This window comes from Oreochromis aureus, linkage group 23 (assembly GCF_013358895.1).
Source record: "Oreochromis aureus strain Israel breed Guangdong linkage group 23, ZZ_aureus, whole genome shotgun sequence".
Lineage (NCBI taxonomy): Eukaryota > Metazoa > Chordata > Actinopteri > Cichliformes > Cichlidae > Oreochromis > Oreochromis aureus.
Window position 1 is genome coordinate 25901553 of NC_052963.1, and position 27252 is coordinate 25928804.

Here is a 27252-nt window from a genome sequence, read left to right on the forward strand (position 1 = left end):
AAAGTTATTTGCAAGCAAAACAAGATACATCTTTTCTCTACACACATGCATGAATCCAGAACACATGCACATCTACACCAGACACCTGCTACCTGTGATCCACATCCACAATAACAAACTTCACTTTGAGTTCCTCAAAGAAAGAGTAACAATAACGATAAATCTTAATAAAAGTCAGCTCCTAAAGTAGGTGAAAATGCTCTAGGAGCAAAGTCTTTAAAAGTCAGTCTTTAAAAGGAGGAGTGTCCATCAAGCAGAATAAAGTGAGCTCATAAAATAAGCAGGAACTTACAATGGTGGCACTAACCCTTTATGATCGATTTTTCCCCCAAAATAACAAAATCAATTAAACATTTTTAAGTAATATATTGCAAAAAATAAAAATGCCAGAGCAAATATGTAGCAGCTTTAGACCTGTGAGACACTGGCAACCAATATTCCCTCTAATTTTTCATGTGTCTGAGCGAACACACAAACTCCCTGAGCGATCCCCTGGACCACTGTGAGCGACATCAGACGTGTGCACTGTGGTCACGCCAGCATCGAATCCATCCAAGTTACATGGTTTATTAAAATAATCAAATTACAGCATTTACATTTATGTTAGAGTACTTTTAATTAAGTGCTTTAGCCCGATTACAATGAAAATAAAAAAAAAAATCTTGTTCATTGACCTGTGTAGTATGTTAACACTATTGGAAGTAAAAATAACTTGAACTCCAATTTTGAAAACACAACTTTCTTTTTCTTTTTTTTATAAAGCTCTGACTTGTATTATGAGTGTGAGTCTGTGGTCTGGGAGAGAGTCCTGTAACTCTGTCTGCAAAATACCCCGGCTCTCCCTATGGTAACTCCATTTTCTGTCAATTACTTCATGGTTTAAGCTCTAAAGGGCTAAGAAGAAGAAGAAAAAGAAGAAAAAGAAGAAGAAGACTGGGTAAGAAAGAAAGTGAAATCATAAAAAACAAAAGGTTGCTAAGAAAAAAAATCCACATTAAACAGAACTCCTAAAATAATACGTAATGGCCAATATAAAGTATTTGGCCAGAAAAAAGTAAAGAAGAGTAAGTGCTAAAAAAATCAGCATGTAGCGTCATGGAAGAAATACGAATCACTGAACTCATCTAAAAAAACAAAAAAAAAAAACAGCTATCGTCTTCAGAACAACCTGTAGGTACATTTTTAGGTAAAGTTGAAAAAGTATCACATTTATAACTAGATAAACAAGTCTATGACTCAATACTGCTACAGTTGAAGCCTTGGTTCACGGATCAAAAAACAAATCAACTGTGTGTGAACTCTTAGAAAAGTGAACCTTCAAAATAAGGCAGGGCTGCACAAATGAAAATGAAAACAAACTTGCTTGTCACAGTGAGAGGTCTGCTGTGTATGAATAAGATGAGACGATAAAATTTACATGTACTATTTATTTAGTGCGGCATCATTTAACCATTAACAATATTTGTGTACAGATGTACCTCATGACTGGAGGATCAAACAGTAGGGCAGACTGGGAAATATGAAGTCAAACACTGAGTCAGTCCATTTCTAATACAAAAAGATAAAATCCGACAGCTATAAAGGAAACAGCAACACTAAATCACCAAAAAACGTGACTCACCGCTGTAAGTCCTCGTGTGATTCTCTTATATTAATTCTCCTACCTCTTTCCCTCACAGCCACTGATTCGTTTCTTTACCAAACAAAGTGCTTCAACATCATCACGAGGTTGTTGCTGAATGTGTTTAATAGACACAGAGGTCAGGAAACTTCATCTCGTAGACCGGAGTCGATCGAGGTGCCGAATGTCCAGAGGGAGAAGGAGGAGGACGTATGATGAGTTCAAAGACCTGATTGAGTTTGGACTGAAGCAACGATGTCTGGAGAGACAAATAAAGACATTATTTTTTAAAAAACAGAGTTTTTTACCACATCAAGACAGATCATTTTGTCTAGATGACAAAACTTTTAACAACTTTACTAAACTAAAGTGAGCTCTTATTGGCTGAGAATCACATCGATGGCGTGGGTGTGGTGCTTTCAGCTGCTTTGTTAGAGTACAATAAGCTGCTCACCCTGGCTCCACAGTGGGCAGCAATTTCCTCAAAGGGAGCTGTCTGAAACCTCTCCACCACCTCCATCCGCTTCCTCCTCTCCTCTTCCTCGACCACGCCTCTGTCCTCTGACAGAAACAAAAACCGGATCAAAGACAGATCTTCTGTGTTGACGCTAACCCGGTGCTTCACTTTGAATTTCACTGTTAACAGTTTCACTTACGTGGTTTTATTTAAATGGGTTATTTTATTGTTAAAATTCAAATTTTAATGAAAATAAAATTATACAAAATAAGTCATTGTCACTACACGCTGAAGGGGACAAGTTAAAGAATATTTCCTAGATGTTCACAAGTAAATCATTGATTTGAAATTGATGGCCTACCAATGGCGTTCTTCAGCGTCTCAAAGGTGATCTGCTCAGTCTGAGGTTTCTGCACACAGAGATATGATCAGACACAAAAACAGCGCGATGGACAAAAGGACAGGTACATTCAGCAGATGGGTACCTGTGGTGTATCAGGACAGAACGGAAGTTCCATGTCCACCTGCAGAGAGACGGCGTCTCCAATGCTCTTCCTCTTAGACAGACGATCCTCTTCTACAATAAAACAGTAATTCAGTCTGAATGCTACGCTCAGAGACTGGTGCCTCTATCAGTGCACTCATACTAAAGTGGACCCTCAAACCCACTGCTATTAAATATTTACCTGCAGTTTTTGACTAAAATGTGAACTTTGAGAAACATTACCATCAGCTTCTCAACAATGCTTTAGATCGTTTGTTCTTATTTACAGTCCACACTGGGATCCGTTTAAGTTTTACTATCCTCTCTTGAACAATCATTGTTAAGTACTGTGTAACTGCAATTGTTCAGGACTACTTAAACTTTACTTACTTGCTTTTACTTTCTACTTACTTTTATATATTATTACACTGAGTATGGTATATACTACTTACTACCAATCACAAAGTCTAAATTACATAAAATGACATAAATAAAAACCCAGTGTGAAGCTTTGGGTCTTTGATAAATTGATTTAATATTAAGGGTGTGTTTGAGTTAGGGTGACCATATTTTGATTTCCAAAAAAGAGAACACTTGGCCAAGTCATGAAGAATGTTAATAATACTGTTTGTTTAAAGAAATTTTTAACATATTTAAAAGATGCCTTCTCTGTTAATAAATGGTGAAATAAAAAATGTTATATAGGCTTTTACAAGTCAACAAGTGCAAAAAAAAACCAAAAAACTTAAAAACCTCTGGAATTAAATAATGTTACAGAAATAATGCCTCATCCCCCCAATAGAGAGTCCTGGCCCCTAGCCCTGTCAGCGTAGCAGAAATGATGACGGATGATGATGGCAGCAGCAGCCGTTCTTCTCTGCGTGAGTAGCTTCATGTTGTTCGTGTGTAACGTTGAGTAGGCTAACCACATTATTACATTAATGCATGTAAGGTGAACTAGCAAACACCGTCGTAGTTACATGCGGCTGTCTTCTTGTTTGATGGCAGATACTCCCTTCACCCTGGCCAAAAAGGTAGCCCAAAGAAAAAGTGGAAAACAGTTAAACATGAGAGGTTTTTGGACAAAGTTTGTGTTTTTTCCATTGTTTAAGCACTGCTTCCAGCCAAGAGTGATACCATATATGCCCAATAGCTGCAGAAAAGGCTAACATTGTTATCTTTTTACAAAAAAAAGCTGAATATGAGAGGTTTTTGGACCAATTTTGTGTTCTCCATTCTTTAAGCACCGGTTTGAGCACCGTTTAAGCACCGGCACCGTTTCAAAAGTACCGGTTTGGCACCGGTATCGGATAAAACCTAAACGATACCCATCCCTACTCATCTGTATAAGAAAAATTACCAGTGAGGTACCAGTAAGGTATTGTGCAGTGGTTTCTGCTGTCTCATTTAGCATTTCTAACTTCAATTAATTTTGTTTGCACGCCACCATTCTTCCAGTCAAAGTATGATTGGGAATATTTTATCTGTTCCATGGTTACTGAAGTCTGACAAAGAGCTTCAAGAGTGACTTCCACTGAATGTAGCACTATCACACCATTGACAATAGCTGGTGGGCACTGCTGAACTTTTTAGCTGTGTTAAAGTCTGGAAATGCTTTTTTTTTTTTTTTCTTTGCAACACACTAGTGCAATCCATGGATCTGTAGCTATTGTGATGCTTCATAGTATGAAATGCCATTGCACCTTCTGCTGCAGATACAACAGCATCCTCGTTTTTCCCAGGTGTAACAAAGAACTCAGTCAACTTAATTTCGCCTCGCACAGCCTTTTTATGTTTTTCTGTGTCCATGTAAGCAACAAGATCTCCGGCACCTTTGTTAGACACACAAACGTATGTGCCAGCTCTGCACACAGTGCACTACGCCTCCCATTTATTCCGACCGGGACAATAAGAGGGAAATTTCTTTTGCAATTTGTCTGAAAAAATGCACTTGCACTTTGGCATCTTTTCGCATCTTTTCAGCAGGCTGCTCCGTGCTCTGTCCCGTCTGTGAACGTGGAACAACCACTTACAACACAGCAGTTCGGGGATGACGTTGCACATATGGGTCCTCTGTAGGCCTATAGGAAAACCCGGACATTTTCATCCATCTCGAAAATCCCCCCAGATGCCCCGGACAGAACGTGAAAAGTGGACATGTCTGGAGAAAAGAGGATGGCTGGTCACCCTAGTTTGAGTACCTGTTAACTGAGGTGTGTACGGTGTGTTGAAGCGTTCACAGTGTGTGCTGTAGCTGCTTCCTGCCAGGGCCTCGCAGATCTTTGATTGGATGAACAGCAAAGCTTCGTCCACCTTCAGCTCACCTTCTGGGAGTCTGATACACACACACAGTTATAACACCAAGATTTTAAAAATTGTGGTGCTAGACAAACAAAGCTGAGGTACAACCAAGCTAAACAACTGAATCTGCATAAATGTACATTGGACAGAAGAACTGGGCCACCTGCACACTACACCTACAAGAGCCGCTTGGCAACAGAGACCTGTGCTATGAAGCCCTTGGTGTACACTTTTGTGGTGATGCTAATGCTAGGAGCTCTGCAGTTACTGAGTGAGCAGAGTGACTTTTACATACTGTCTGCCTCAGCACTTGGCAACCCCACGGCTTGCAGTTGATCAGAGAATATGTAGGAGGAACAGTTGCCACAGTCGCGAGCTGACTAATTGCATGATTGATTGGATTGATTTTGTCTATACTGCGAGTTACCAGAATCAACCATAACAAGTATATTATTAAGTATATTGAGAACAATATGAGGTCAGCATGGTACTGTTTAATAGTTGATGGTTTTATGCTTTTTCTACTAGAGTTTCAACACTTTAGTAAAGTGTAATTACATAACTCAATAACATAAAATACTATATTTTATTTGTTTTTTAACTTTAAAATGAGGCTAACCTGACAATATTTATTCTGCTTTTTGATTTGATGAAAATATGTGGGTGTCTGGTTGAATTTCTACTCTTATTTCTAACTAAAGTTTTAAATCTTATAATGTTTTAATACAATCAATTAGTGCACCTCTCGCTTTACCTGGGTTTGTCACAAAACACGACTTCAGGCAGCAGGTGAGGAGCATCCTTCTCTCGACTTTCTATCACCTGAAGATCCAAAACAAACACACAGTCTGTGATGTTGTGCTAACAAACACCTTTGTTTCTCATGTTCTCACACACACACACACACACACACACACACACACACACACACACACACCGACTTCACCTGAGTGATGTGCTGGTGGAGTGTTGGAGGCGGGCCAAGTTGTGACAGCAGGTTGAGGAAGGCGGCGCAGAGGGCGTGGATCCCACAGCGATTAAACACTGACAGACACTCCTGATTGGAAAGAGTCATCTCCTGTGCAGCCAATCACAGGAAAGTTAAAGGGAGAGGAAGAAGCAATGTGCTATTTTATTTATTGTTTATTTGTAAACACCACACACTGCAACATTAATAAACTAAGCTTTGCCCCTACACAGGTCTTTAAATCATATCACAGAGGTTCTGTCTACCTGCAGAGCCAGGATCAGTCGAATCAGATCCACCACAACCTCCTCATTGGCCAGTTCCACACTTAGAACAGCCAGTAGGGTGAAGAGGGCTTGGTAGTGGCTGCGTCCACTGTTCTCCTCCCTAGAGGCCAGGTAGACGTGTCTGTAGAGACGCTGAGCATGCTGCATGAACACAAACACATCATGCTGAAATGTGCAAATATCCTGCTGAACATCCCCCACCTTTAAAAGCCATCTGATCAAATCTTGGTGTAAATCTCTGAAATAAATTCTTCCAACCTTGAACCTCCGAACTAGTGACATCATTCATGGTGTCTCTGATGATGTGAGTTTACCTTCCTCATGAACAGGTTGTCCTGTCGAGAGCATCTGTCCTCTTTCATTTCCAAGGATGAGACATCAAATGCCAAACTGTAGACACATAACCAATAACTTATCGATCCTCAACAGGTCAGTTAATGCCTTTAGCCAAAGGCTATTTTTCAGTTTTCTGCTATAATAAATCCACAATGGTAGGATCAAAATGAACAGCCATGTGGGCTCTATGGATGAGGGAACCATAGGAGCACTTTAAATAAAATGCATCTGGCCATGACTTTAATTTTGAATTTAAGGTAGAGACTGAACAACAGTCTTATAAGGCAGATTCACTGATTCTTTCAAGCCTGTTGTAAAAATTTGTGTAAAGCAGTATCTTTGTTTAAATAACCTGAAACGCCTCCAACCTTGTTAGAATGACCAAAGATGCTATGTGATCCTCCTTTAAAATGATTACTGCAGATCATTTTTTAATGAGAGAAAAGTGGAAGTATTTAAAGTATTTAAATTACTTTCATCACAAGCTAAAGACAATCAGCAGGTCTGCAGTGACATCCCCCTGCCACAGGGTGGAGCTCTTTACAACTCATTATTTTCCACATGGGTCATTAGTCTCTAGTAGTGGTGGTGTTGTCTCTGTGGAAGTGTGACCTGGCTGTGGTGAGCCGGGAGGCGTTGTGGCGTCTGTCAATGAGCGAGGTGAGGATGGACAGAACAAGCAGGCGGATCTCCGGATCCTCCATCAGCGTGAAGGACAGCAGAGGCTCCAGGAAGGACGAGGGCAGCGCCGTCAGCAGGTTGCTACTTTCGTAATGCTCCGACACCTGAGGCACAGAGGAGGGACAGCGAACACGTCAGACTGACAGGAAAACGTTATTTAAGCTTGCATGAATACAGCTTCAAAGATTACAAAGATGAGCCTTAAGTGCTGTAAATTCTGATTTACCTGAACCATACGTTATTCATCTTGATGAACGCTCAATCATCCAGGTAAGTAAATCTCCACAAGTTGATTCTGTTCATCTGGACATAGCATTTTGTGGGAGGACCACTCTCAGCATCGACCAAGTGTGTTTGCTTTTGGAACTGTGTCTTCATTCCACCTACTTCACATACAAGGGTCAGTTCTACAGGCAGAAACATGCGTGTGCCATGGGCTCCCCAGTTTCACCCATCGTGGCCAATTTGTACATGGAAGAAGTGGAAAAGAGGGCTTTGCTATCCTACCCTGGAACACCACCAAGCCATTGGTTCAGATATGTGGATGACACCTGGGTGAAAATCAAATCTCAGGACGTACCATATTTCATGGATCACATTAACTCGGTGGACCAACACATCAAATTCACCAGGGAGGATATGAAAAGTGGCAGGTTATCCTTCTTAGACTGTGAGATTTCCATCAGTAATGGGGGACATCTAAAAGCTGATGTGTACCGTAAACCTACACATACGGATCAGTATCTAAGGTTTGACTCTCATCATCCACTGGAGCACAAACTGGGTGTCATCAGGACGCTACAACACAGAGCGAACACCATCCCCACAGACACAGTGGCCAGGGAGGCAGAAGAACAGCACATCAAGAAGGCCCTGAGTAAATGTGGTTATCCCAGCTGGACTTTTGTCAAAGGTGGGAAGGCACCTAAAGAAAGCTCCAGCCGATCCAGGAGAGATGGACAACCGCTGCCTAAGAAAAACCTGTAGTGATCCCATACGTGTCAGGAGTATTGGAGCAGTTGAGACGCATTTTTTCTAAAAACCGGGTCTCTGTGGCTTTTAAACCCCAAAAAACGCGGCACCAAAAATTGGTCCACCCCAAGGATCGGGTCCCCCGACACAAACAGAGTAACATAGTGTACGCTGTTAAGTGCCAGGAGGATTGCCAGGATTTATACATCGGGGAAACCAAACAATCTTTGGCGAAGCGGATGGCACAACACAGAAGAGCAACCTCATCAGGCCAGGACTCTGCAGTCTATTTACACCTACAGGCCAGTGGACACTCTTTCAACGATGAGGATGTACACATCCTGGACAGGGAGGAACGCCGGTTTGAGCGTGGAGTCAAGGAGGCCATTTACGTGAAAAGGGAAAGACCATCTCTGAATCGAGGAGGGGGCCTAAGGGTGTAACTTTCACCATGTTACAATGCTGTGATTGCAGCCATTCCCCAACTCTCTGTGAATGGTACTCATGGCCATTGATCAGTGGGCTTTGATCAGTGTCAGTCAGGGTTTTGGTCAGTGATTGTTGATCAATGGTCATGAGAATTTGCATAATTAAGGATAAGGAACTGACCTCCCAGCCCATTGTTCCTTCAGTGGACTGGTTTCAGTCATTATGCAAATGTACTGTTTATAAGATTTGGGGAAACCTGCAGTCAGCTGAGACTGAAGAAGTCACTTGGATGAGTGACAAAACGTTTCTCCCACAAAACGCTACGTCCAGATGAACAGATTCAACTTTTGGAGACATACATTATTCAGCTTTATTCAGTCATACGACTTTAATCGGCAAGTGTAGAATCAGTTTCACCTGCTGTTTATCTGATAAACCAATAAACTAAACACCATTTTGATTATCTCAAAATCCACTGTAAATTTGCACTTCACCGACCCTCCAGATTTTCCTTTATAATTTTAACTGTGTGCTTTCAAAAGGTAAGAGCAGACCTGGAGAGTTTTACAGAGAACTCACCTGGAGGAGAGACTTCAGCAGCATCACCTGTATCATCCTGCTGCCTTCAAACCTGAGTCAAGAATTTTATTTCACAAAATTAAGGTGTTTTACGAGTATTTTGTCAAATACTAGGTGAGTACAGTGTTAACTACAGCCAATAGAGAGCACAGAAAGTTAGTGTGAATGGTACCCGGAGTTGGGTGAACCCAAGGCTGGGTAGATACCAGGAACAGGAATCTTCCCCATGATGAACAGCATGACCTCTGACCTCTGGTAAATAGGCAGTGTGTTGGCAAAGGATCCTGAAATGTCATGAGGTAACATCAGCTCAAATTAAGTAAATAAAATGAAAAGTACAAAGAAAAGTTTGTCACCTGTCATGCAAAAAAGTGCTAAAATATCAGAATGAACACACCAATAGTTTTAATGACGGCGTCCTGCAGTTTTTTCTCTTCGATCGAGCTGGTTTTATGTTTACCAGCATTGTCATAGTAACCAGTCAACTGGTAGTCCACGCTCTGCCTGAGCTGTCGCAGTAACGTGTTGAACACCTCCAACACTGTGGGACCTGCAGAGTACAGTATAAGTAACATTAAGCATTACTGTGTATAGATAAACAGATGTGTGTGTGAGCTGGAGGCTCACCGACAGATCCAGTCGCTTCTATAACGGCTGCTTCAGACAGGACCTCCACAATCCCAGCTCTGACTGAAGCTGGACTCCTGCTGTTGGCATCCAGGTGACCCAACAGCTGCTGGATGACCAGGTGGGAGTGCTGGGACTGACCAAGAGTTCAGTTCAGTTACAGAATAACAGGTGGAGTGACACGTAATATAGCCAGTACAGCTGGGGACAGTTAAGTGCTTTAGAGGTAAATGTAGGATGAGTAAAAGGAATGTACCAGTAGGAATGTTTATTATTATTCATTTCCCACATTTTGTACTTAAAATAATAATTATTAGTTCAACTTTGTAGATTTAACTAACGTTATAACTAACGTTGGAGGCGACCGTGGTTCAGGGGGTTGGGAAGCTCAGCTTCAACCGGAAGGTTGCCGGTTCGATCCCCCAGCTCTCTCTGTCCTGGTCGTTGTGTCCTTGGGCAAGACACTTCACCTACTGCCTACTGGTGTTGGCCAGAGGGGCCGATGGCGCGATATGGCAGCCTCGCTTCTGTCAGTCTGCCCCAGGGCAGCTGTGGCTACAACTGTAGCTTGCCTCCACCAGTGTGTGAATGTGAGCGTGAATGAATAGTGGAATTGTAAAGCGCTTTGGGTGCCTAGAAAAGCGCTATATAAATGCAATCCATTATTATTATGTTGAAAATACATTTAAATTAACTTTCAGTTACACTACAGTAAGATTAAGTAATTGTGCTTAAATGCTTAAACAAATGCATTTTGTTAAATTAATCTTAGATTAAACTTGTTATTCTTATTTTTCAATACTTAAACTATAATATTAAATACTACAGTACTTTCTAATAATTAAGAAAGAAATTAACATAAGCTGAGGTAATTTAAATTTATTAATTTAACTTGCTGTATGAAAAGACAACTATTACTATAGTGCAGTATATACAGGATTATCAGTGTAATAACAAACCTGAATAGAGTACATGATGATCTGAAAACACTGAACAGCAAACCCTCGTCCCTGCCAAAGACTGTGACTGTCCAGGTGCCTGAAAGACAGTCCAGCAATCTGTATGTAATATATTATTATAGCATATCATATATACTAGAAACTAAATAAATACTGCTGCTACTACTGATTTTGACCTCTGTTAGTACAGCTACTCAGAATAAACGATAAACTGAGGTTGAGCATGAAGGTATGTGCAAGATAAATAAGCATCGTTTTGAACTGCAAAGTCACTATAATAGAGTCCAACAGTATTATATATAAATATGTATAAATATCAGCAGATAGAGTCGAAGGAAGTTAGATACTTTCTTTCTATCTATTTTGATTGAGTGTTTGATGTTTTGACTCCATACTTCAAAGAAATTATTAAACCTTTGTTAATCTTTTTCTGTGTACTTAATACAAGGCACTCTGCTTTCGTATGGAGTAATACTACTATTGTACTATAAATATAGAGTATATCTTACATGAGCACTGGTTTGATAGCGTTGTTAATGTGTCCATAAGCAGCTCGGCACAGCAGCTCCCTGAAACAAACCTCTGTCTGCTCTGCTGGAGATCCGCTGAACAAAGAGGGAAATGCTGAAAACAAGCCACTAACCAAATCTCATACAATATTCTGAGTAAATTTAACTGTTTAAATGTACTTTCAGTAACTTTTGGCTTTGTTTTATTTGACCACATGATTTAACAGCACCATAAACAGCGTACCAAACTTATTAAGTTTCTTATCAATTTTACAAAATCTCAAAATTAGCTGAAGTTTAGAACAGATTGTCACCAGCTGAATGTGGGAACCAACAGCACTGCTTTTAAATAGAATCCTAAACACAGATGTCACTTTACATGTGCAGCAGTAAAACGTGTAGGTGTACAAGAGTGTTAACATTAATACGTGTCTGTACCTGTCGTTTTGTGAGTGTTGCTGCAGATTGACCAGCAGGGCAGGGACAATCTGCTCCATGTGGCGCGGCTCCCAGATGTTCACCTGCAGCTCATCGTCTACCGTCTTCCTCACCACGCCCTGCAGCCCGCGGATCCCCGACACACGGATCCTAAACACACACAAACTTCATAAGTTTACCCACAAACACAATAAATACAGGTTCATCTCCAGACTCTGGAGTTGAGTTTTGTTTTGCTGTTTGTTTTATGAAACTGTTCATAATTTTGGATTATTCCACAATATTCCTCTTATACAGAGAGAAAGGTGCTCCATGCATCATCAATACTATTCAATAATTTGCTCATATAAAAAAAATCTTCACATATGAGAAAGCATAACCTGAGGATGCTTACATATCTAATCAAATGGTTGATTACTAAAATTGTTGATTATTTGTGTTCTGGCACCCACAATTGTATACCCTTCCTTAAATAGTGTCTGTGAGCTCGTATCAAGCCAAAGTTAAACCTCAGAACTGACTTGTTTCTGGTGTCAAGGTCTTCGTGATCAGAGTGACACATCTCACTGAAGCGAGACACGAAGAAGTCGTAGCTCCGGTGATATGACGGTGTGTCCTCCTCGATGTTTGCAAACTTTACAAACTATGCAACACACAGAATGAGCCTCTTAATCCATCAAAACACATTGAAAAGCAGTTACACATGAATACATACAGTTAAAACAAGAAACACATTTAGAAATAATAAGATCAGATTTTCCAAATTCCCCAAGCAGAAGTAAAATTGCTCAATTTTGAGTATTAAAAGAAATTTCAAATGTAAATTTTACTTATAGGTTGCCCTTTAATTTGAACTTAGATCCACTTAAAAAACAAATATATAAATTAAACTTATGGATAATTAATTAACCTTTTAATTGACAGTTGCGAGAAACATTCCTACTGTGATACAACTTCTACTTTGTAAAATTCATTAAGAGATTTTACATTCCCTCATTAGATGAAATACTTGCAGTTCCTCATAACACATGAAACTTAATAATGTTAAAAGACTGGTGAATGGTCAAATTAACAAATAATGATTAACAAATTAACATCACTACTTGTGATTAGTAAATGTTTCCTTTACTGCAAACCCGTGAACACTTTACTAAGATCTCAAAGCTTTTAAAAGCTGTCCCCTGTTGGAGGGTGTTACATACAGAGTTGGTGGCGAGTATGTGGAGGTGTGGTTTGTCAGCCTCCAGCAGTAGACGCAGTGTGCTGAGAAAACTCTCCACCAGCAGGTTGATGCTCTGACAGTGACATGCAAGCAACAGCTGCTCCATCGCCTCCATCGCTATGCACACATACCTGAGAGAGGAGAAAAAAATCACATTGCTGTTAAACATGTGTGCGTCATATTTTAAGCCCCATTCTGAGATCAGTCACTCCTCTAGAGAAGGTGGGCTGATTTCAGAGAAGTGTGAAGCTTGTGTAGAATTATAGGGATTATTTTATATAACCATCATCTTTGTCATTGCATTAATTATCATTTCATCCAAGCATTTATTGAAGTTGCTGGCATTATGTTATAATTTATATTATAGGGGTTATCCTAATCAAATATTAACATGTTTATTACAGGTGCAGTTATAACTACTTTAAAATGATTGAGTTAAATATATATATATCATAACTCATATGCTGAGTATATTGTTACAGTAAAATAGTAGCTGAGCAAAGGCCTGAATGTATTCAGCTTCTTGTGGTATTTGAGTTTGCTTAGTTACAGGTGACGGAAGGATGTCCAGTCCATGGTGACCTCAAAGGCCTTAGGTCATCACCATATTCGGAAGAGTATGCCACAAGGAGGAACCTCTGTGTTTGCATTTAATTCTTAAAATACATGAATGTTCTGTACATGCAAATTATGTGCTTGTAAACGCAAGAAGGGGCGTTACAATACCCTGATGTTATAAAAGCAATCTAGAGTGTATTTTGGGTAGAGATGTACAACTGTTTTGCAGTTTGCACCTCTCCACGCTGCGTGCATTCATTAAAATCAATTGTTTGACTGACCTCTTCTGGACCATCATTGTTTTACTCTCATCCTCAATTTCGAACCCGTAACACTTGTAATACTTAAAAGATCTTAAATACTTAAAAGACCTAAACTGCTGATTGCTTCACAGGGATAATCTAAATCCTGACTTCTGAATGTCTTTTTTCAATGATTTTTAAGTAGAATTTTATTCATTTAAGCTGCCATTTAGCATAATGATTTTAAGGCCATCTGTGCGCTTTAGTGTGTTTGTGTGTACTGACCCGTAGCGGTGACGGTTCAGCTCTCTGGTCAGACGCTCTGACAGGTACGCAGCGATGCGGTCGAGCTTCTCCGGAGCAGACAGAGCGAAGAAGGTCAACTTCTCCATGTTGGCTTTCACCAGCCCTTCCTGATCGCACACACACAAACACACACAGAGATGTTGTTACTGTGTAGCTTATTGAAACTTCATGAATATGTGAAATAAAGATGACATTTTTGGATTTTGATTACATTTGATACTGAAGCTCTAAAATACATGTGAAGACTGTGTGGTGTAGATGTACAGGTGTTTACCTCAGGGTCTTCTGGGAAAATGTTGTCAACCAGCCGCTTGTAGCGTGGCCGAAGGGCCCAGCAGCAACCACACAGCCCTGAACACAGAGACACATTTAAATCCCCCTTCAGTTACAATGTATTTGAAACAAAGTCTGAAACACAGCAGGCTTCAGAGAAACATTTCCATATTTAAAATGTCCTCTAATAATGTTAATAAATCAGAATGTTGATCTTTGATTTAAAATATACACATTTTTTTGAATATATCTGAGTTATTATGGTGTCTTAAACCTAATGGACATGCAGAATGGACTTTTTTTAGGAATTCTGAAATTGAGAAATTTTTCTTTTTTGTTTCTTTATTGTTTTTGATAGTTAATAAACAATGTCACTAACATAAATTTTTAAAGTTATTTTAGCCTCTGTTGGAGCTGGAAAACTGTGGAGCCGTTTTTATAATTTCATTAGTTTGTAAATATATAATATACTAAATACAGAAAGACACAAAAACTCTTTAAAATGTTTATAAAGCAGGTTGAATTATAATAAAAACCTGTTTTCAGTAGTGAGTTTTTAAAAAAATGTTTGTAACAGCCTAAAGTGGGCAGTCGAGTTTATGTATTGTACTGGACGTTTATAGATTTTCTTTGATTTTCATCTCTCTCCATGTTCGGCGTCACGGCTTTTGGGGGATTAAAGGAAACAAGAGATCAGCCACTGGTCAGCTGCCAGCACAACACACAAACGCTCGTCTTCCTGACTTTACGAGGCCCCTGAATGACACACTGAACATAAACCTGATTCAAACCTGAACCTGTAAACTAAAACTGTCCTAAAGGGAAGACTCTGCAAAAAGATGTGGTCCTCACAACAACAGGCCTACAAGTACACGCACACACACACACAATGCAGCATTGAGACTACATCTTAATCCTGCAGTGGTTTGTTATGTAATGTGTTTATATTGTTTGTGTTTTTTAGCTAGCAGAGCTTAAAGAATCTGCACTGTCACTGCGAGCATGCTGTTCAGTCTCAAAAACCAGGACAGGTGGCATGTTTGGACCTTCAGACCCTGCAGAACCAGCAGATCATACTTAAAATTGTATTTTTTTCACTGTTTTCACTGTTTATTTTGTTGTTCAGATGAACTATTAGTTACAATATATGATATGATAAATCCCATGACAGTGGTATGTTTGGTTTTTATTTGTTTTGTTAATAAGAATAATAAGAATAACGGTCATCATCAGATCATTGGGAGATGATTACAGATCCTCAATTGTTAAGTAAAGTAACAAAGACTCTTTTCTTGAACTATTTGATATTATAAACACAAATATATATATATTTTAGGCTTCAGTAAATTAAACACTACAGCCAACAAATACTGACTGATGAATTGACAAACAGTTGACTTATTAGGGATAATTAAAAAAAAAAAAAAAAAAAAAACACGCACAATTAAAATGAACCAACTTTTAATGACTCAAATCAGTAGTTCATTCATTCAACTTAAAATAAGAAAAAATTCTATATCTGCATTGAAGGAAAAGAGTCCACTGGCTAAACATGCTCAGAATTTTGCACTTTGTGATTTGTGAAAATGTCTCTATTTTATTATACAACACAGGAGCCCTGCTGCTGTGTTTCAGGTACATGTATGAAATTTGGTCATTCCAACATGTTAAAGACACTCTTCTGAGAGCCATCACCATGGCAACCAAAAAACCTTTAAAAGAAGTGGTAACTAGTGTATTTTAACACTTTTTCTAAACTAAATTGTTTTAATGACATCAAATACTATTTTAAAAAGTAATTTTTCAAAAATGTGCTCAAAGTGGGGTCTCAGTTTGTGAGGGGCGTGTCCAAAAACGTCAATTAATTAAAGGCCGTGACTCTATCAGGTACTGCTGTGACACTATGTTAACATATTATTCACAGCAACACAATGAACAACTAGCGGGCGTTCCTTTAACGCCACACAGTTTTTGTAATAAACATTACGTTTCTGCAACAGCCAATCAGAAATCCACATGCCTACAGGAAACACTTTAATCCCAGCATGCCTTGATACGCCCAATTATCACTGCTTGCAGCTGTAATTCATTTTATCATTATTATTATTATTATTATTAGCTTCACAACATTTGTTTGAAACTTTTAAACTAGAAAAAAAACACATCCAGTAAGTTGTCCCTTTAAAATACATTGACATCATGACTAACAGGTAGATTTGAGGAGAGAAGCTGATGCAGAGGTGAACTGTCGCACATCTTTTCATTACTTTTATTGGCTAAGTGAAGCTTCTTTTATGCCTCTGTTTGATCTTTAAATCTGTTTCTATTTATTTTGAGATAAGGCTTAATAAATAAAAAGAATTGTTCTTACCGTACATGAGGATGACTCGTTCAGCTCACATCTACACTGTCACATCCACCACACACACACACACACACACACACACACACGCACACACTTGTGGTTAATCCTCCACACACATACACACTGATGTGGCCCCGCCTCCTTTCATTCACCGCCAGTTATAAAGCTCATATCTCGATGGTCAGATTAAATGTCAGAGGACGATGTTGAAAATGCTTTTACATGTTAGCTGCTTGTTTTAACTCCAGATTAAAAAATTTAAAATAAAACAAAAAGCTGCTGTTTTTTAACGAGTTTGTTAAAATGGAATAAAACAGATTTAATACAGTGTAGTATTTATACTCCCACAGGCTCTTAACCCTGAAAGACTTTTCTGTGTGTGTGTGTGTGTGTGTGTGTGTGTGTGTGTGTGTGTGTGTGTGTGTGTGTGTGTGTGTGTGTGTGTGTGTGTGATCCGGGCCATGTGCAGCAGCTCAGCACTCTATAATCTGCTCTGGATTTATTCATCATTCCAACCGAAAATGAAAAAAAATATATATCAGAAACCTGCAGAACTGAAAACATTCATCTGCTCTGTTTTTACTGCAGAAAGGGAACAAAACTGAAACTGACATTCATTTGTCGTCTTCTCTTAAATTATCGCTCACTTTCTGGCTGTTTAATATAATGTTGCTTACATGTTTTAGACTTAATAAGTGAGCCTATGTGGGAAAAAAGGACAGTATTAGGACAGAAAGTATGTGATGTTTTTCTCTTTTGAAAAAGACGATCGGTCTGATGGTAGCTTTATTGGGTTGTGCTGAGATCTAGTGTGATTAAAAAAATCCACATATGTTCAGTAAAAATATGAAAAGATAATTAAGTGTTAGATGTTCATTCAAAATGTCGAAGTCGAGTCGGAGCAGGAGTTGGGCTGATCTTCTATATTATACGATCTAATTTCCAGAACTTTGGACCATGAAAGTAATGCTATCAACAGACTGTGGGATGTAATTTAAAAGCCCTGTTTATCAACAATAACTTGCACTAAACCTAAATTCATAATATTATATGTTATTCTTGTTAGGCTTGGCTGCATCTATTTATTCCAGCTAAGTCTCCTGCATAAGTCTTAAGTTGTTAGCCGGTTATTCCTCTTTCCTCATTCTATTGAGATCAAAGTTTACACAGTGGACATCATTTTTTTTATTTAGTTAGACCCAAAACTGACTGAGTGTATAAACACATCAGGAAAGTGTTTACCGAGGTCATGTGGAAAATTAGTAAGAAAATTAAAGGCACTTCTGCTTTGGCTTCTGTTTTAAGAATTTAAAAGTACACCCATCCTTTATCTGTTTGATTCAAAAATGTCCTCCTCACAAACATTGTTGGAGACTTAATGTGAAGCAGCCAGTGTATTCACTGTATCCGTTACCTCCGGGTGTCTGGTGGTCCAGCACAGAGCAGCAGTCCTGCAGCAGCCGCCTTGGAGCCTCGGTTACAGCCGGCATGGCAACAGCCCTCGGCAGTGACACCCCCCTGGGCAAGCTGGGTATGGTCACGCCACGGGGCATACTGGGTAAACTGGGCAGAGTGGGCATACTGGGCATGGTGATTCCTCTGGGTAAACTGGGAGGGTTGATGCCTCGGGGCAAAGAGTTCAGCAGTGCTGGCATGGTGACCCCCCGCGGCAAGCTGGGGAACCTGGGAAGAGTCCCTGGCATCTCTGGAGAAAAAAGAAGAGGTCCTGAGGAAGAGGAGAGGAGACCTGTGGATGGAGAGAGGTGGAGGAAGGAAATAAGAACAAGGATTGAAATGAAAAGCCTGCCTCTCAACATTCTTCTGAATTTAACCCCTTCAGATATGCAGCTCTGATACACCAACTTCCTCAGCAGAGCCCAACGTGAGGGAACTAATCAAAGTTTGGGTCCCTGAAAATCTTTGAAAAGATAAAAGGACCCCAAACACAGGTGATGTTTATTTTCCATTTATTCCCCACAAACTTTTGGTTTGGTAATTAAGTAAAAAACACAAAGAAAGGAAATTAAAGAAAGATGTACTAACTAGTATTTACAGCATTACCTATATATGTATTATATTATAACACATGGGGCAAAAAGTCCTGTTTTTATATTAATAAAAGTCCTGCTTTGATTGAGGATTTCATGATAAATGCTGATTTGTTAATTGTACTTTAGCTTCACATTACTGTAGATGAGTGTAAAAGAAGTGAGTTTTCACCTGTGAGTTTTACTGAAGATGATGATGAAGACAGCAGTGTAAAATAAAAAGTGATGTCCTACCTGCTCGTCTGCAGCGTCGCTCTCTTGCAGCTGTTTCCCTCCAACACACTCAACAGCTGTTTATGTAACATCTGTTGAGCCCCTGCTCCCCGTCAGGCTCGGTCAATAATCAATGAGAGCGATCGATACCCGGCTCTGCATGCTGGAGCGCCTCTGACATCACAGCGCATCAGGAAGAGGAGGAGAAGGAAGATGAGGAGGAGGAGTTTCCTGAAACCTCCAGCTGTTTGAGGAACTTTAATCATTTTAAACTTTAATAAGTGAAACAAATGCCGTTCTTTGAGGGCTGTGCAGGGAAGAAAAACAAGCGCCTCTCACCCTCCTCTTCTTCATCTTCATCCTTGTTTCAGCCAGGAGAGAAATCCTCTTCCCAGCATGCTGCTGGGCTGTAGGAGTGGCTCCCTCTGGCGTCTGATTAAGATGAATGCAATAAAAGCAGCAATAAAAATCATCTGAGTGGATGTTTTCCACCAACCTGTCAGGGTGCATTCTGGGTAGTGTAGGAAAATGGGTTACAAGGACTTTTAAACAGAGAGTTTATTCTCTGCTTCCATCAGGAGTCCGTCTTTGATGTCTAAAGCTAATTTCCTGCTTCAGAACAGCTGTACACGAGGTGAATTTATTTATAACTCCTGTTTAAATTGTATTAAGGCTAATAAATTAGCATTTTATTGTTGGGGTTTTCTCTGTTTTCCTTGTATTACTGTCTTTACCTTACAATATAAAGTTCCTTGTGGCAACTGTTGTTGTGATTTGGCGCAATATAAATAAAACTGAACTTAACTGAATTAGGTGTGTGGCCTGTTTGACTGATAGGCAGCTTCTAGTTGTTTGCTAGGTTTCACCTTAGCTAACTGGAAGCCCTGAACCGGACCTTCAAACATGTTTGTGCTGTCAGAGCCTTTTTGGAGCATTTCTGATGGACTAATATGGCTGCTTAGTGGTTAATAACAATACCAGAAATTCCAGTTTTGGAGAGTGGAATTCTAGGATTTTATTTGGATATTACTGACTACTAATTAGCAGGTATCAGGTCTGTGTGATGCTCCTATACAGTGTAGGCTGAGCTAATAGCTTAGCACTCGCTCATCCAAACACAGACACTTACAATGGGTAATGTCCAGCCTTTATTTACAGTCTATGTTTATAAGAACATTTCCTCGTCAGCAGATGTGCGAGTCCATATTTCACCTGAGAGATCACGTTACAGTTTGACTTCGTCCACCTGAGTCTGTTTCTTGTCCGCCACTGTCCCTCCTATGTACAGTCCTCCCAGCTCTTCCTCCAGCTCAGGCACGTGGGTGGAGCCCAATGGATTCACATGACCTGCGTCCGTGTCTCCCAGCGTCCTCCACCAGGGTAGCCGGCTCGCCTGGAGGATGGCGTTGTGGGCGTCACGGGCACGAGCAGCGACGGGACCCGACGGGCTCAGGAAGGTGTCAGCGTCTGTCTCCGTGACAACAGAGAGGGGCGGAGCATCTGTAGAGCCAACATGTTTACTGATTACTAATTGATCAACTGTTATTAACTGATCCGACTGATCTCAGTTTAATTCCAGATGTGTGAAGCTGTGTGTGAGTGTGTGAGAGACCTCGGAGCAGCTCCAGCTGTGTGTGCACGTGAGCCAGCAGCGCCTCTACCCGCTGCTCCTCCATCCTCTGCTGAGCTCCTGTCTGCAGCACTGACAGCAGCAGCAGCTGCACCTCCTCATGGAGGCAGGAACACTCCTCAGGAGACACACGGAACGACTGAGGGCGCACGCACAGACACACACACACAGAAAAATTAGTAGCGTGCAAAACATTGTGGGTAACAGTTGAGGACTTTTTGAAATCAATCTTACCTGATGTGTAGCGATGTACTCATCCACCTGCCGGTTTAGCTCCGCCCTCCGGCTGTCTGTCAAACCTTTCTGACCAATCCAGAAAGGAGGGAGAGGCGGGACTTTTGCTGCTCGTCGCTTCTGTAGAAAACGACGCACCTGAAAGAAACAGAAGAGAAGACGGAGTAAACAGTAACCAGCTGCAGAGATGTACAACTTAACAGATGTGTGTGTGTGTACCCCTCTCTGCAGCGTCCTGACAGCTCGCTCTCGTCTGAGCATGTGCCGCTGCGTGCTGCTGTAGTGTCGTCTCTCTCTGAAGCCTCGCCAGAAGCTCTGGATCACCACAGCGGCTCGATTCTCGCACTCCTGCAGGTATGTCTGCACCTGGTCTGAACAAACAAACACAGAGTCAGGTGTTTGAAACCAACCACGATCCCACCAGTTTAAAGCAGAACCCTAAATCAAACTTCTGTTCAGCATTCCCATTTTTCATTATTTTGAAACAAATCTTTCACATGAGAACACAAGAATGTCCCCAGACTCTCTTTCATTATGATTTCCATCCATCCCTCCATCCATCCCTCCATTCGCTTCCACTTATCCTTTTCAGGGTTGCGGGGGCGGGGACCTGTCCAGAAGTACGCTCTGGACAGGTCCCCAGTCTGTCGCAGGGCACTGATGATTCATTTCATTTAGATGAATCATCGTAGCGGTTTAGTTGAAAAACAAACACAAAACATCATGACAGAAATATTGGGCTGTGCAGGAAAGTTGGAGATTATAAACCCTGTGAGGTGCAGCCGTCTCCTTCATAAGATTTTAAAATCTGCTCTCAGGAGTTCTTTCTTTCTAAAACGCAGACTTCATGAGTTTAACAGAAACTAAAGACAAACCCAGAGAGATGGCGCTCTGAGTCTGAACAGGAGGGAGTTTAAGGTTTAGTGATTTCTACACTGCCTTGTGGTTTCAGGTGCTTTTTGTCTCTCACCTGCTGGGAGCAGCTGCAGCAGCTGTCTCTGTTTCTGGTGGAACCTCCTCCTCGCCTGCTGACGTCTCACACACACCTGAAAACAGCACGGCGAACAAGCTTTAGTAAATAAAACACACACAGCCTTCAAATCAAAAATGTAACTCTGGGAATAGCTAGGGTGGATTTAGAAGAATAGAAGAATGAACAGTTTTGTCATATGAATCAGAAAGGTTCACCTGATACTTGAGCTCCTCCTCCCACAGCTGCGCCTCCTTCTGCTGCTGCTGCTCCTTTCTCCGAGCCCTGACACACAAACACACACAGCATGATTGCATGATTCACAGTTCAAAATAATCCCTATTTATTATATATTCATCTTATACTGGGCCCCATCAGTTCTGTCGGATAAATGAAATTCTAGATTGGTTTCCCATGAAGTCTTACAGTTTGAAACCTCCAGTTCGATAACTGGTTTAAGGTAGGCGGGGCTTCTGTGCTCTCATGTTGGCCAAACAACAGGAAGTAGTCACCTGTACTTCCTCTGCAGGACGCTGACGGCTCTGTTGAGACTCTTCACTCTGCGTCTGGTCTTATACGACCTCCAGGCTGCTTGGATCACGCATGCCGCCCGCACATGCTCACTGCTCCCCTGCACATAGACAGCAGGGGTCAGAGGTCAAGCCAAGTATTCTCTCTCATGCTTTTTTAAATTTATTTATATGGCAGGAAATAATCTGTCCTACATCCAGGAGACAAATAAAAGAATAAGTAAATAAAATAATTATTTCAATAAAATAGGTAAACAGTGTAATCCATATTCAGCTTCACAGTGTCAAATGTTTTAAAATAATGAGAGAAAAAAATTTAAAGCTACCAAAGTATATTTTGTTAATGAAATTAAAAATAATTATTTTAATATCTCAAATAAGACACTTAAATATAAAAATATTGTTTTAATTAAATAACTAATAATAAAATTAATATATTTTATTTAATTGAAAACTTGTTTAAATTTGTATTTGAATAACAACTAAATACTACATTTTTGCATTAAAAGTTTTTGTTAACATTAAAAACATTTAAAATGAAAAAAATACTAAAAATATATATTTTTTAATATCCGTTTTATTTTTGACAATGTTTTTACATATAATGTTAGAAAAAAACAACGTCAGAACAAAAATATTTTTATGACTTTAATAATTAACAAAGGGACCAACCTGTGACTGACTAACGACATTCTTCTCTGATTGGATAAGAGCGATCAGCTGATCAATGCCCCGGTCAAAGCCCCGCCCCCTCCAGTCTTTGTGCAGCAGGCTGTCCAGACCTGCAGACGCACAAACACACAGTGACCTCTGACCTTCCGGCTGCTGTGACACACTTACACATGTGCTATGTCCCAATTCAGCTGCATCCTTCGGAGGCTGCATTTGAAGGCCGATTACATCACAGCCAGGTGACGAATGCTGTCCCAATTCAAAGGCTGCTCCAAATGCGGCCAACAAATGCATCCTTCATTTGCCCAAATTTGAAGGATGGGTCGGGTGTATCCTTCGTGGCCCAGAATTCATAGCGCAGTCCAGCCAATTCCAGTTTCCAACAACGGTGGCAGCTACTTAGTTGTAATATTACTCTTATTAGTCTTTTCAATATTTTATTAATTAAATTATTATTTATAATATTTTATAATAATATAGAAATACAAGACAAAAGAGTTTGAAACATTACTCTTTCTGGGTCACAAAATAAACTTTTAACATTTTTTCAGGCGCGAATGTAGCTGTGTAAAGTTCAAATATCTGCTTGGTTTATCAAGATATCATATATTTGCAAAAGTGCTCTGTTACCCACCAGCTCCCAGGACTCCCAGCACATCGTTTTCCGACTCCGCACAGTCTTTCGCTACTCAGGTTAAACATGATATATAAGTCATATGTTATTGTTTGGCTTTTTTCAGTGTTTTATTTGTTCCTCAGTAAATCGGTTTGGCTGAGATTAAAGTTATAGTTTTCACACAGCTGAATAAACGTTAAACAGAAAACTGATTAAATAGAAGTGTGAGATGGTAGAGCATTTACTCCAATGTCCTGTTATATTTTAGATAGCAAGGAGCAGACGGCTGAGTTTATTAAACTCCGCTGAGACAGCGGTGACGCAACAGCCTTGCACTTCCAGCCTTCGCGGTCTACGTGGACTGGGTCCTCCGATGCATTCAGGATGCAGCCCCTGAATTGTGACACAGCCCTCGAGAGACTACTGACCTCTGAAGCTGAGGAGGAGGGGCCGGAGGCAGCGGCCCAGCTGACTGGCCATAAGGAGGATCAATCTGACGGAGGCCCCTCCCACCGTAGAGTCAGAACTGAGAGCTAATTGGCCAATGGCCTCGTTGAGCAGCAGAAGTATGGAATCGTCGCTCAACCCAGACAGGAAGTCGCTGCAGGGAGAAGAACAAGCTCAGTAGTGACAACATTTTAATCTAAAGTTTTCAGATGCTTCTTTCTTAAATGGTAAATGGTAAATGGCAAATACAGGCCATTTACCATCTTACAGGTCAGTGATGTGACAGACAGGGTCTGAGTCTGAATAAACTTTATTGGCACAGTCACAGACAGGAGGTGGTGTGTTACCTGTTGGCCGTGCAGGTTTGAATCCACATCTGGACACAGAGCAGAGACACGTTGACATCATCACACACCTGGATCTGCTCATAGTGGATGGAGCTGAGGACTACACACACACACAAACACAGTAAGGTTAAACACAGTTCCCATGGGTCTTTTTAGTACTGAAAGCTGCAGGTTTAATAGTCAGCTGACCTTTCTCTGTGAGGTGAGTGTGAGCGGCAAGCAGCCAGCCGACAGAGTCCATCACCTTCCTGAAGAGAGACACATTCTGACATACATACACACACACACAGACAGATTTACATCCTCCATCTGACTGCAGCTCAGTTCAAACATCCACCAAATCACAGGTTCTCACCTCCGCTCGGTTCACCAGCTGAGCAGCCAATGACAGCAGAGCATCCACGACTGATGGCAGGAAGAGCCGATGAAAGGTCTCAGAGTGTGGGCCAGGCTCCACCCCCACACAGCAGGAGCTGTAGACAGACAGACAGGTGTGGGATCTCCATCGTCCTTCAAATAAATCCTCAGTTTAAAGTGAAGCTGTAATCTCAGGTTACCTGGTGAGGTGGGCAAGTGTAGCAGCGGCGCTCAGGTCGCCCCACAGGCTGCTGGGATGCAGAGACAGAACATGGATGCAGTGGATCAGCACGCCGCTCAGATACAGCTGAGACTTCAGCCGAGCCAGCTCGCCACTGTTCACGTGGACAGCTGCCGAGTTCAGAGCATCTAACACGGGAAATGTCAGAGAGTTGTACATGCTCTTATTCTGAAAATATATTTGACAGAGGAACTGACAGGAAGTGAGCCTCTCACTGTTTAAGCCATCGTTCAGCAGTCTGAGTTTTTCCACCGGGGTCAGGTGTTCATTCTCCAGCTGCCTCTTCAGCTCCGACACTAGCTCATTCTCCTCTTCCTCAGGCTTCTTTTTCACCTCCATCACCTCCAACTGTAAACACAAAACAATAATTTCCAAAATATCTGATACAAAACATAAATACCATAATTTTGTTTTTAAAAGAATGATAAATAATAAAAACATAAAAATAGCAATTTGATAGCATTTCAATTATATTTTAAAAAATACAGTAATTTTATTTAAAACATTATATTTGTATTCAACTTTTCAAAAAATTAAATGTTAAATAAAGCTAAAAAAAAGGGTTCATTACCTTTTATTGCAGATAAAAATGGTAAAAGTGTTTTACAACTATTTTAGTTAAATTAGTGTAATAATAACCTTTTAAAAGATTACAATTATTTCAGTTCATTTAAATTTGTTAGTATTTTTATTAACTTATATTTCATTTATATATACATTAAATTTGTCACTTTGGGGGGGGGGGCTGTTAAAATACAAGAAATAAAACAGCAGCTAAATTGATTAAAGTGATCAAAATAGAATTAAAACTTCTAATTACAAGAATTAACATACCTAAACCTTAGACACCAAAAATACTAGTTCAACTATTCCTAATGTGTTTAAATATTTCCAAACCGTTAAACTTTTTAAACGTTCCACAAATTACAAAATAATATTAAAAATGTTGACAGAAGCACTTTTAAGAGTTAAAAAAGTCCCAAAGTGTGAAAAAAATCAATTTAGGAGTTAATATGAAGGATATAACTATTATAGTCTTAGAACGTCTCGAAATGACCCTCTTCGGTCTCCGTAGAGATAAAATTCATAATGCAGGAAATCAGTGCATTGTAAAAAAGTGCTCTTATTTCCATCTGAAATTCTGTGTGATGGGGCAACACGCTCTCAGGTAAAGTGCCTTTAAACTACAGGTACACACAGTAAAGCCCCGCTAAAGCTAATACACAACAGAAGTGTTTCCGGTGTGTCTGCAGAGCCTCACCTGACTCGTGTTTGTCGTCTCAGCTAACAGCTTGATAACACTGAGTGACTCAAGCGGTTACATTAGCCGTTTACATAACACTTAGGGTCACTCGCTGAGTTACAAACCTTCACTTAAAAACTCAAGAAACGGCGACCATTATCTAACGAGCTAGTTCTGTTAGCACAGAGTAAGCAAACGACTCCTCTGTTTCTACGGTAACATGACGTCATGACGCAGCGACGGCACACACCCCTCTGCAGTAAAGCTTCATTCAGGAAAAAAACTTCAATGCAAATCTTTATTTAAATGTGTAAAGATGGTAAAATAACAAAAATATAAATAAAAAATTAAAGTGAAAATAAAAATTGTTTCATGTCTTAAAAATGATTTTAAATATTGCAAGTGGCATTTGGTAAAATTAGTCAAATATTTTAACACTATTTATGTGTTGTAAAAATCAAGTAATCATCAAAAACGTCTGCTATACTTTCAAGGTATATAATTATTCGTATTTTAATATATGTGAAAAATTTAAAAAAAATTATATTATAATATAATAATATAAGATATATAATTAGAATATTGTGGAAAAAATAAAGCACAGTTAAAAATGCAAAAACTTCCATATTAAAAGATATCAACAAATTGAAAGAAAAAAATTCAGAAGAACTGTATAAGAATTAATAAGTCTAATAATAAGGTTTAAAAAGTAAAAAAAAACTTTATTTTTAGAAAGTCTATTGTTATTTAATTCATTATAAGTTATTTATATTTAATGCTGTTTAAAAAAATCTATTAAAATTAATAAATGAGTAGAAAGATATTAGAAGTGCATGAAATATATTCTAAAAATATCACAAAGATGGTCAGATATTAAAATAAGAAAGTACTTGTGCAGCTTAATGAATAAAATAAGAATTTATTTTCCGAGTAAAAGGAGATTAAAAATGTGAAACTAAACTGATTTAAAGGTGAAACCCTGTTGCTGTGATTACTCATTTATCCTGTTTGGTTTTAATCCCGCAGTTTGAGGTCAGCCTGCTGTTTGCTTCTCTCTCCTGCAGGTGGCGCTGCAGCTTTATTCATTCAGC

At 39.8% G+C, this 27252-nt stretch overlaps 2 protein-coding genes across 3 annotated transcripts; both read right to left on the reverse strand.

Moving 5' to 3' along the window:
• Positions 1-1412: 1412 nt before the first annotated feature.
• On the reverse strand, positions 1413-19876 carry LOC116316709 (protein EFR3 homolog B-like). The gene is made up of 24 exons (XM_039606492.1): positions 19214-19876; positions 18896-19130; positions 18028-18360; positions 14250-14326; positions 13955-14082; positions 12850-13000; positions 12169-12290; positions 11648-11797; positions 11210-11305; positions 10701-10779; positions 9742-9877; positions 9512-9664; positions 9287-9398; positions 9115-9166; positions 7066-7238; positions 6432-6507; positions 6097-6258; positions 5810-5941; positions 5618-5685; positions 4764-4897; positions 2564-2655; positions 2440-2488; positions 2076-2182; positions 1413-1880 (listed from the first exon to the last, which is right to left on the reverse strand). The coding sequence occupies exons 3-24, from the start codon at positions 18314-18316 to the stop codon at positions 1746-1748; spliced, it is 2673 nt and encodes an 890-aa protein (XP_039462426.1). The 5' UTR covers positions 18317-18360; positions 18896-19130; positions 19214-19876; the 3' UTR covers positions 1413-1745.
• A 133-nt stretch (positions 19877-20009) lies between these two features.
• On the reverse strand, positions 20010-26402 carry iqcb1 (IQ motif containing B1). Of its 2 annotated transcripts, XM_031735334.2 has the most exons (15): positions 26180-26401; positions 25134-25266; positions 24878-25046; positions 24676-24793; positions 24510-24585; positions 24321-24420; positions 23955-24127; positions 22911-23020; positions 22221-22339; positions 21927-21993; positions 21709-21784; positions 20958-21109; positions 20739-20876; positions 20487-20643; positions 20010-20374 (listed from the first exon to the last, which is right to left on the reverse strand). In XM_031735334.2, exons 2-15 carry the CDS (start codon positions 25255-25257, stop codon positions 20100-20102), a joined length of 1854 nt encoding a protein of 617 aa, XP_031591194.1. In that variant the 5' UTR covers positions 25258-25266; positions 26180-26401; the 3' UTR covers positions 20010-20099. The 2 variants fall into 2 exon arrangements, with proteins under 2 accessions (XP_031591194.1, XP_039462429.1); XM_039606495.1 differs by having other exon boundaries at positions 20739-21109; positions 26180-26402.
• Positions 26403-27252: the final 850 nt, after the last annotated feature.